Below are 12,187 nucleotides of genomic sequence, written 5' to 3' on the forward strand. Positions count from 1 at the left end.
GATTTTCCCTCAGTGCGTGTTACATGTCACGTCAGACGTAAAACTGAAGGACTAACGACATCGCTCCGTGGATACTTTCACAGAGATGTGTGGCTATCCTAAAGACAAAATATGTCACTGTTTGATCATACACAGTCTGAGCACAAATGTTGGAGCAGTTTGAGCACAAATGTTGGAGCAGTTTGAGCACAAATGTTGGAGCAGTTGGAGCACAAATGTTGAAGCAGTTTGAGCACAAATGTTGGAGCAGTTGGAGCACAAATGTTGGAGCAGTTTGAGCACAAATGTTGGAGCAGTTGGAGCACAAATGTTGGAGCAGTTGGAGCACAAATATTGGAACAGTTTGAGCACAAATATTGGAGCAGTTTGAGCACAAATATTGGAACAGTTTGAGCAAAAATGTTGGAACAGTTTGAGCACAAATGTTGGAACAGTTTGAGCACAAATGTTGGAGCAGTTTGAGCACAAATATTGGAGCAGTTTGAGGACAAATGTTGGAGCAGTTTGAGCACAAATGTTGGAGCAGTTTGAGGACAAATATTGGTGCAGGTTCTCAGCGTAATGTGTCAGGATAATGGGGATTCTCTGCGCCATAAAGAATTAACATGGATTTTTCGGATTCAGTTTGGCGTTGTACGCACACGTCTTGTATTGTTCTTTCCAGTTTACTTCCTCTTCGCCATTTCTTTGTGTAATTGTACATAGATATATCGTTACTCTTCTACTGTTGCTTATACCATGATCGTATTAGGCAGTTAATACAAGCTATAATTGTTCTCCAAGGTGATGATGTTATAAAGTGCTATTTGTGTAACGTGTGTTTGTCGTGATGCTGCGGCATGTGTTTTTCCTAAGACCTGTGATGCGATGCGATGTTTTACAGCTTGTTACATGCGTTTAAGTATGTGTTTGTGTGTTTGTGTTTATGCCATCAGATCCAATAGGAAGCCTCGGGAGCCACGTCAGTGTTCAGCTCGGAGACATTATGGGATGCAGCGTTTCTGTTCAGCCACAGGATGAGGCGAAGGATCTTGAACCAGAAATCGAGGCAGTCTGTAGATTTTATCTGTTTCAAATGAGCGACACCAGTTGACCCAAACAGCTTAAATTCGTAGTTATTTAAAAGGTTTTTAACTGATATACATTCCATATATCATTTGCATAAACAATACAGATCAGTGGCAATGATCATGTCATCTGACTCTGGTGAGTCGAATTTGGGATTCCGGGCAAGAATAGGTTCCGTCTGAAGAGAAACGGGTTTCAGATTCGCAAACTTGGATGATTGTGTCATCTTGCACTATTGCATGTATCGCTGTCCATGTTTCTACTCCCTGGTGTACCACGTCCATACCAATCACGGACGAAATGGAAGCGATGTAAAAATACATTCGTCTTTCGGACTAAATATTTTAGTCTTTACAGATAATGGTGTCAGGATGCAACATGTTGTTATAAGTGAAATCAATCATTTTGTTTTGTAATTGTGTTATTGTTTGTGTAGTTGGAGGTTCCATGGATTGAACCAAACTATCCTCCGCCTAATCCCCCCAAAACAAGATCCTCGGCGGTGTTTGCCATAGAAGACTTTGCTGATATAGATGAACGTGCAAGACATGTAAGTATGACGTGATGACGCTGTTACAGGTCATTGGCTCCCTCCCTCTGCAAGCAGTTTGCGTTCTGCTGTTTATTTTGTTGACAGTTACATAGACAGATTCTTTAATACAAATGCATAAAATCGGTGATTTACAATGTGATTAGGTTGTCTGACAAAACATCCACAGTTTGAGATCGATGGGGTCTTTGGATGAAGAGATATTTACAAAAAGACCGGGTCCACATGCATTTCATGCCAAACTATAGGTTGCACCGGCTGGTTGCAGTGTATGACTTGAATCACTATAAGTTTGATACGTAAGCATGTCGAGCGACGATTTCAGCAACGAGGTTGCCCAAACGCACCGGCTGGTTGCATTGTATGACTTGAATGACGATGTATCATGCCCCAATGACGCTGGTCTTTGGTCAAGCAGGCTGTCATGATAATAGTGTTGGCTACGTACCAATTCTCACCTTTAATTCCATCATATGTACCCAAAAAAACATGGTCATGTGCACGTTACAGATAAGTATTGTGTCTATGTTTTCAGTGTCCAGCAGCTAAGGCGGAGTCGTATGATTCATTGCTCACCTACCTCACCCGGGGCTTGATAACTGATATGGAGAAGCTACGCTCCATCTTCACTTGGCTTGGGTCTCAAAATATAGCAGAAGGATCTTTCAAATCACAGGGTGTGAATACTCCGGCTGGCTACATGAAACTGATGAAGGAGAAGAGGGGAAGCTATTCTGCCTTCTTAGCCCTCCTACTCAGGTTCATGCTTTTGCTCTTACTGAATTCTAGTCGGAACATCACGTAATCACAATTCCCATTTCTACGACACTGATGACTAAGGAACTGTTGAGGACCAAGCTTAAGTGGACATCAGTGTCAAATGAAGCTCTCCACATATTGTGTATTGTTAAACGTAGATGTAGGAAAATATAATATATTTTGTTACTTCAGTATTTGCAATTTTTCATTTCAGGAAAGTCAACATACCTTGTGTGATAGTGTATGGCATATCAAAGAGCTTCGACTATGACGTCGGCGACCGCGACATCTACCACCTGAGGAATTGTTGGAATACTGTATATGTGGACGGACACTGGCGCCTCATCCATCCACTATGGTCCTTCAGGAAAGTGACTGGATTCAACAGGGGACGATGGCAAACCATCCGGCAAGATAAGGACAAGGGAGCGAATGTAGACGAACGGAAAGAGTTAGAAGGAACAGACATCTTTTCCCAGGACGAGTTCTTCTTCCTTGTTGAACCAAGCGTCTTCATACACATGTGTCGACCAGCTGCAGACATGGCTGCATGGCAGTTGTTGAAACAGCCATGGTCTTTTGAGGACTTTATCCATGCGCCTGTGCTCAGACAAAAGTTCTTTCAATACAAATTAGCCTTGACCAGCCAGCCCTCGTGCATTCTCCATGCCGACGAGAATGGAATAGTGCTGATAGCTTTCGAAGATTTAGAAGAGCCCGAGATGTCGTTTGCCCATCAGCTTTTCTTTGATGACCGTGCATCATTTAATAAACTGCCCGCTGATATCAAACTTGAGAGGTATGCGTATGTGAGTAGAAAACAGTCAAACGTCACTGTCAAAGTCCGGCTGCCGGTCGGAGGTATATACAAACTTAGAATCTATGGTGGTGTCGGTGACATGTACCATCTGTGTGACTTTCGGCTGGAATCGGAAACACCAAATCAGCCCTCGAAACCATTTCCGTTTTCAAAGCGTCTTGTGTATGGGTTCACAAAAAACACGCGACAGCGTGGGTTAGATTATCCATCGGAGTTCGGAGGCGTGATTAGGCTTCAAGCAGGACAAGGCAAAATCTTCACTTTCGCCTATATGGAAGAGCTGGACATTCAGGCTGTATTTGAACACTACAAGCACACGAGGGATGACCTGAAGAAATGTATTGCCGTAAAGAGGAAAGAAGGGTACTTCAACATTTACGTAAATGTTCCAGCCAGTGACGAGATAGAGGAGTATTCCCTGCAGATCTACACTAGGCCCAAAGGGTCAAATGGACAGTATGTGAATGCAGTCAACTATCTTCTCGTTATGGCCAGAAGGCCTGAAGAACCAAAGGTCAAAGTCAGAAAAGTTGAAGTAAGTTAAATTATGGCCTACAAGATTCATCCATGCAATGTGTCTCAATTACCTATGTCTCATATGAATATTTTTTCTAACATGACGTTTCATTACAGAAATATTATGAGATGGAAGCCCGAAGAAATCTCAAAACGGCCATAGAGAGGTCCAATATAGGGGAGTTGGACAATGCAATTCAGAGAGTCCAGCGTCTGAGGATGGAAAGCGAAGATGATTTGATTGAGGCCAAACGGAAGCGGGAACTACTCATTCTTGAGAGAGGTGCGTTTGAGTTAAATGTGATACAAGTTCTGTCTGTCAGATTAATTTAACCGTTATCTAAGCAAAACCCTTACTGAACCTTTGCCTCTTGAAGATCCCGGTTAGATTTGAACGTCAAAAGACGAATTAGGGTAGGTGCGATGATTTGACAGAGGAATGTCTTTGTGTCCAAATTCTGTAAATACACGTGATGTCAGTCGCTGGATGGCCTGGTCCAGACTCACCTATCGCCGTCTATAACGATCGAGACGTTAAACAACAAACAAACAAAACTATTGCGATCATTCAAACATATTTCCCTTCAGATCTGAGACTTGCGATTGCTCGACGACGACCTGACTTCCTGGACAGAGTGCTAGACCGTGCAGCACGCGTGGAAGGTGACAACCACCTGGACTACCTTGTGAAGGAAGCGTGCGAGATCAGGGAGCAGCTCCGACGACTGACCACCTTCCTGCACGACGTGTTGGAAATCCACCAGCCAACCATCTCCGAAATGCACAACTACAAGAGACCAAAGGAGGTGATCCACAACATCATGGTGGCCACATACCTTTTTGCTCGGTGAAGACGAGGAAGACTTGTTGGTAAGGCATCACCTATATATATATATATATATATTATGCAGTTTGAACCTTAAGACGAACCTTATTGTGGGACCTGTAAAACATTTCAAGCTTCCCAGTGTTGGAAACAACCATCAAAGTGGGTTCATGAAGACGAAACTGGATGTTGTAAGAGATGATAACATGTATTTTTGCTATCTGTAATGCTGTAATTCTACATAGATAGTCACTATAAAGGTTTTGAGTAAAGATAAGTGATTAGCACTTTATAGTTCGCTTGTTACTCCATCAAATGGTTAAAGGTTAGAAATTGTCCTCAGCAACCAATGTTTGCTGTACGAGGTGATTGCGCAGATCGATGCTCAGTCAATGGACTGTCTTGTCCATTCTCGATATTTACTGACTTCATATGACTAGAATATTTCCTGGGTTCAACGGTAAACATAAAAGTAAACACATGTATATCCAATATTGAATCTATTTTGTTTAACCCTACAGCTCTGCAGTCGACTCTGTTTTCTTGTTCCAGAGATGGGACTATGTACAACATCTGATGAGGAAGGTTGGACGTAACAGTCTGATCAGTCGTCTCCGTAAGTTCGACGTTGTCAGTGTCCAGCTGGACATCGTGGACAAAGTGCAGTCTATCATAGACATGTATGACGAGGACACGGTGAGGCAGGCCAGCTCTGGAGCCGGGACCTTCTACGTGTGGGTGAGTGTATGCTCAGATATATTATATTGCCGGGAACCTCCAAGTCTAAAACAGGCCACTTCACGAGCCTCGTTTCGTGACTTGTCTATATCGCTTTTTTGTTAACTCAGTGTTATTGATCTAATGTTCGCTGAATTCATTTAGTATTGTTGAAAGATTCATAGTGACTTTTTGATAGACTGAGGTATAGGGTTGTTACTATCTCGCATTTTTTCCAGTTTTAATGCAAATATGTGTTAAATGATCGAAACACATTCGCCCGTTTGTAGACAATGTTGCTTATCAACAACGAAATTAATTGTTTTTTCCAGTTATCGAGCTGTAAGAATAGTCTGCTAAACATTGATATGTGTTTAATGACTATCTTTATTCCTATTTTACAGTTTCTGCAGGAACCATGTTCCCGGAAGCTTATCTTTCCCCGTGAACATGTACCATATTGTCCAATTTCGACATGAAACCCTTTTCCTAATATACCATCTTCACATGAACCTTTTATCCTAATATAAGGGTAATGCTATTTTTGAGGGCATTATCATTTGCAGAAGCCCGAGGTCTTCCATTAACTGCCCGACGAAGGAGGGCAGTTGAAAAAGACCGAGGGCTTCTGCAAATGATAATGCCCCTCAAAAATAGCATTACCGTTATTATTGCTAAAATACATGGAATTTGTGTTGAAAAGAAAAGGAAACAATGAAGGAATTTGACTGTAAGTTTACCAAAATCAACTTCTGACGGGCCTGACTGCCCGAATGCAATTACGTCATCGAACGATTCAAGTGACGTCACAACAGAAAGTGACGATATTCGACCTTGGCCTTTGACAAGACCATAGCCTGCAGCATGTCAAACTATGACAGTGTTCGGTTTTGGTCCATCAACAGTCTTAATAGTGCAATTGTTAAGGTTAGCACCAGCAAGAAAGCCAATATTACCGCTATTTGAAGCGGGAATTTGGGTTGTTTTGACTTGTTTGACCCAGAATATCTGCCAGTCGAAAGCAAATTAATGTCGAACTATGGCGTCACTTGACAACAGAACTGATAGTGGCCCGTCGTTAAGGTTGAGCGGTCCAATATCATTTGCAGCGGACCGCAAATTTCTGATAATGGGAGGGCCGTTTCATGATAATTCCATGTATTTTAGCTATAATGTCCAGTATCTGCTTGAGCCAGTCATCCAAACGTATAAATATAATCTTCTACCGCATATTTTCTACTACTGACTTGTACCCAGTTAAAATCACTAAACTACACGTATTAGTTGCTGCTGGATGTACGTAATGGGATACTGTTTCTTTTCAGTGCCAAAACATCGTGGTTGAGTTGACTGTATCCCTCCACAACGAGGTACAGAAGTACCGAGCCAGACGTGGATGACATCGCTCACAGATGTGCCGAGGCATCAACAGTGGGAATAATTTCATGGACAAAACAGCATCCAAGTGACGTGTAACCACGTGTAATACTCCATATGTTCTGTGTTTGGCATTGTATTGAAGTCATTTCTGTTACTTGGTCAGTACCTCAGAGAATCCAGATTTATGTTCATTCAATCATATGTTTTTGATACACATGGCCGAGATATCGAACTCATGAATTTTGTATGCGTATTCCACAGTACTTTGCAACAATTTCCTCTTATATGTAAACATACTGTATCAATGGTGTTGATTCATATACTGTGTGTCTTCATAAATACATGGTTGATTATGTAAGTGTCGTGATACTCCCCGACATTGTGATATTTACTCTTGTAAGCCCAAAGTTCAAACCGAGTAGATCTGATTCTACATTTCAGGGTTAAATTGAATGTCCAGTACACTAACTGAAACTACCTCTGTGTGGCCCGACTGACTTACCCTAACCTTTGACAAAATGCCACTGGTGTGCGCCTGTGTCATGCAAGTGTGGATTTATAGACAATAGGGCTTACGACATGTGCACGACACAGGGATGTAAGCTGAGGTCATAAAAAGGATTGTCATAGGCATAAGACATTGGTTGAGAAGGAAAGGTGATCTTGCTCACAGCCCGTGAGCGTATGTTATGTCCTGTCTCTGAATAAATGTGTTGTGAAACATTCTTCCGCAGAGTCTATTACTTAGGGTTGGTAATTTAGTGTAGGCATGTCCGTTTTATTGTCTACTTGTATCATTATTTGGCCTTCATTATACTCACAGCTGCAGCTCAAGATCTAGACATTCCATGTAATGTTGAATTCAGTGACACCGCTAGAAATAGATTGAACCCTTGCAGACTTATTGATGTCCTAGATTACGAGAATCACTTGATCAGTCTAACAGTAAGCATGGCATGTAGCACAGCTAAAGCCAGCTTTTGTTCTTCAAATGTATACGTTAAATCTCTATATACAGAGCCACTCAGTAGACCAAATGATCGTGTTTATAACTAGCATGAGTTGATCCTGGTCTCTGTACTGGAACTATGACTTTATGTATGGTAGTCACTAACTGATGTTATCTTCATTTATCCTCTGACTTATTTATATCGCGTATTTATTCAGTGTTATATCCAGTTGTATGTTGAGACATTTTACTCAATATGAACATTTTGTGCTTGATGTTAAATAAATGCATTCAATACAAGACGTGTTTGATCGTTGGTTGCATGTTGCATTCATGGGGAGTCCGGGTGAGCATTGGTCCCAATTTGTGCTGATCGTATAATTCGATTTAATGGATCGTAATGGCAAGTTGGGTGTCTTTGTTGATTGCGTGTCTTCATCAAGGTTACACCATATAAAGCCTTATTAAAGCTTTAACGTTTTAGGTAGTTTAAGGGTAGACATGCCAAGGAACACATCCTTGACAACATGGGTCATTTACGCGCGAATCTCGTAACAGTATCGTAGAAGGTTGTATTTGTATTCCTTACCGATCTTGTAGCATCAGAGGACTCCTCACATCTTCTCTCCATATCATATACACAATACAACCAAAAATTATTGAGAACTTAAGATTGTACTTTTCTTTTCTTTTTCACTCATGACTCACGTATTAAATGTGAATATTAGCATAACATAACTCCAGATTCAAAGACAGGTGAACAGTTAGTATTTTCTCAAGTCACCATGGGCAGCAATGCAGGCTTCAATGCGGCGGGGCATACTACTGATCAAAGAAGTTAGAAAGTCGTGGTCCATGCTGTCCCAATATCGGACCACCTCTTCTTTCATTTCAGCAAAATTTGTCAGATTTTTCTTATTGACTATAAATGGGCCAATCTAATAATGTCACATTTTGGGTCCGAAACCAGGCCTGTGAATGCTTTGAACGATGTTTTGGGTCGTTGTCCTGCTGGAAAATCTAAACATTTCCATAGAACACGTGAGCAGATGGAAGTTAATGTCCCTCGAGAATACCTGTGTACCGCTCACTTTTCATATTCCCTTCAAATACGCAGAGGGGCGTTGCCCCTAACACAGATATGCCAATTTCGGACTGTACTTTGGGCGCTGATACAAAGGCTTTTCAGTTTGTTTGGTCCAGAATTTTAGTGTATTAGGAAACAGCCACACAGAACTTTCATCTGAGAAAATCACATTGTCCCAGTTAAAATTTCTATGCAGTAAGCACCAGTTCAACCTTCGCTCCTTTTGTTCAGGTTTCATCATCGGTGATGGAATTCCTCGACTTTTCTGCCAACCCATTGCATGCAGCTCAGTTCTAATTGTCTCCTTACAGACAGTCACAGTTCCTCTATCAATCATATCCAGCCTTAAATTTTCTAAACTCCTTCGTTTGTTTTTAGAAACAAGAATACCAAGCCGCCTCCAGTCACCGACAGTCAATTTTCTGGGCCTACCTGCGCCTCCCTGGTGCTCAATGCCATATCCATTTGCAATATTTATCAAAACACGATAAACAGTGGACAAAGGGATGCCTGTTCTACTTGAAATTACTTAAGCTGATCTGATGTCCTTGTTATAATACTCTAAAATCAACTTCCTCTTCTCTAAATCATCCATACTGAGGATCACTGAAAATGTCGTCTGCTAGCAAGTAAACAAAGGGGGATAACTCTTCACAAACTAATGAAAAAGGATTAACGGAGTTGTCTCTCTTGAATGAAACCAAGCACTTGATAGCTGGTCAAGGTTGTTTATACTAGAAATCCAATTAAACATATTCATAAAATTCGCAATAATTTCAGGTCATGCTATACAAGATCACCGCAGGAGAATCGCATGCCCTTTATTATGAAACGTTATATTGCCGTAAAAGACAACATTGTGGATTGCTGAAAATCTCTGATAACGATCTGCCGCTGCCTGAAAGTATAAGAATGCAGACTGATTTAGAATTTCTGTATATGTACATATATATGTAATTCGGCTGATTATTATAGAAAATGTTCTCCATGCTATGCGTTGATTTTATTATTCAAATATTCCTTAATTATCAAAAGAAACATGGGTATGACATTGAACATTCTGTTTTGCTATGGACCTGTTCCCAACAAGTGAAATATACATTAAATTCACACAAATGTGTCGTATTGATCTCCGTGTCAACATTTAAGCATGAAAGTATCATCAAGTAATGTTTTTAAACATCCGTTAACTCGAACTTACCGATATCTCGAACCTGTTCTCCGGTCCCGACTCCCTTCGTTTAATAGTGTAAAAACACCATCCCACCATCATATGGAGAATTCGCAACGCAAGTATATCTCGATTGTGGCATTGGCCCTATTTTGTCTTTTCTTCTCGATATATTACCTTTGCCTCAAAGTCGGCAATTTGCCTCTATAGCAGTTTTGAGAAGCACGTGTAGAGCTAGTACCTTTCTCCATACGTCTAACATCTCTGTACAATTGCAGTGCAATCTAAGCCACTTGTTAAGCCAATTATGTACAGTCCTTTTAATTGTTATTAAATGCTTATCAAGGGATTATAGAAATAAAAATTACCATTTCAAGCTTTGAAATTGACATGTTTTAATGGACAAGCTTTGGCAAAGAAGTTTAACGTACATAGATGATTTAATATCGTTCAGTAACCATCAAATGGCCAATTCCCTTCCACCGGTTTACCCACCTGAACTTGAAATTAAGGAGACATGTGAGACCGCCGACAAGTGAGACCGTTTCATATATAGATATATATATTCAGAGGGACAAAAACTGTATAACAAAATTGATGACTTCAACTTTCCAAAAGTCAACTTCCCTTTCATGTCGAACAATATTCCAACAGCTCCAGCCTGTGTTGAATACATTTTACAGCTGTTGAGGTACAATAGAGCATGCACTTTTTACCAAGATTTCACAGAGCACTGTACCACTCTTGCTCAGAGATTGTTCTACCAAGGGTACAACATTCAAGGCCTCAGTAAAGCTTTCAAAAAGTACATGTGAGGGGAAATTTCCAAATTCGATGCATCAGTGACAAAAATGACTTCCGATGTGCAATTCCCTATTTAATAATTGTGCCATGCGTTCCAGAATTACTTCATATGAACAATTGACTACACTGTGCATTGTGTTTATGACGGGCTACCGGTAGGGCAGGATACGCCCACTTTGTCGCGAACACCTGGTGTCATCACTATTTCATAGTGATTCATAAACACATGCTCTGTCATCGTATCGCATGGTGACAATCACTGTATTGTCTGGTCCTGACTCGACTGTTAACAAACACTATTGTACAGCTGTAATACCGCTGAAAAATACATATTCGTGATGTAGTTACAGATGATATATTATTTACTATATATTTCATTTATATTGCACCCTCTGCTACTGTATGTAAAATGTACTATAGGCCTACGTCCTCTTCAGTACTGTAAATAAAGATTGATTGATTGATGTAGTCAGAATTGTACAATCGACTCTGCTTTCAGCAGATATTTCTTATGGGATGCGGAAAGGGGTTTGTCGCTTCTACTTAGTTGAGAATGGGCCATGTTTTCGTGTTTGTCAGGCGGACACATTAACTCAGGATTGCTGTTAAGGTACACACTCGCACAAAGAATAAAACAAACATTCATAATGGCTGTATGTCGATCTGCTTCTTTTCGAAAATGTAAGGGTCCTTGGGATAGCTAAGTGGTTAAGGCGTTCGCTCGTCATGCCGAAGACACTGGTTCGATTCCCCGCACAATATGTGTCCCCCGCTATAAATACACCGTAAAATCACGTCGAGAAAACACCCAATGCTCAATCGATACAAGTTAATGCAAACATTTAACTTACATTTAGTCGCTTTGTTCTTCTTAGCACCGGTGTTAGATAGTCCGCTGCAGATAACCAAAATGAAATCAGAAAACGTCAATTTAACATTTGGTCTTTGCGTCACTACCCAGTCAAAGATGTATCAAAGAATATAACATTTAAGAATCTATAAATAAACATATATACGTACAGGTGTAGACCACTTAAAAGAAATTCAGACCATCAAATTCTTTATATATTAATGTAGTTTATCTGCTATGACATGGCATAACAGATTAACTAGACCAGATGAAAGAATTGGCGGCGGGGAGTATTTAGTTCTTTTGAATACTATATCTCAGTTATAAAATATGAAGTATTTCTTAGCATAACCTTGCATTGAATTATTGTTTCTATTTTGTTATACATCGTTTGCATGCCATTGTAGCTCCTTGAATAGTCGTTGCTACCTAACAGAAACACAAACGATGAGCTGTAACCATAGAACTAACACAACCTGAAAACAAAGACGTGAATGTTATCAGATGAACCACAGCACGAAAGCAGAAACCCGAACAAGCATTACCAACAGGATAAACACAGTTAAACAATGGTTCCCTTCAAGCAAAACCATACTGGTCGTCAGCAGACTGAATCTAAAATTGAATTATTTTTAAGTTCATTGTTGCAGTTGATAGAAGGAAAACAAAAATAATTCTTCCACTAAATGG

The 12,187-nt window shown here is 40.4% G+C and overlaps 1 protein-coding gene across 1 annotated transcript; it reads left to right on the plus strand.

Moving 5' to 3' along the window:
* The first annotated feature begins 146 nt into the window (after window positions 1-146).
* Window positions 147-6,656, plus strand: LOC124254708 (lim and transglutaminase domain protein ltd-1-like). Its single transcript, XM_046688558.1, is given in 10 exon segments — window positions 147-240; window positions 936-1,051; window positions 1,505-1,618; window positions 2,154-2,377; window positions 2,592-3,732; window positions 3,831-3,996; window positions 4,302-4,552; window positions 4,554-4,583; window positions 5,092-5,277; window positions 6,582-6,656. Coding segments are annotated over 10 exon segments (2,397 nt in total).
* Window positions 6,657-12,187: the final 5,531 nt, after the last annotated feature.

The sequence above is a fragment of the Haliotis rubra genome, unplaced genomic scaffold, assembly GCF_003918875.1.
Source record: "Haliotis rubra isolate DU_JTF1 unplaced genomic scaffold, ASM391887v1 Scf115, whole genome shotgun sequence".
Lineage (NCBI taxonomy): Eukaryota > Metazoa > Mollusca > Gastropoda > Lepetellida > Haliotidae > Haliotis > Haliotis rubra.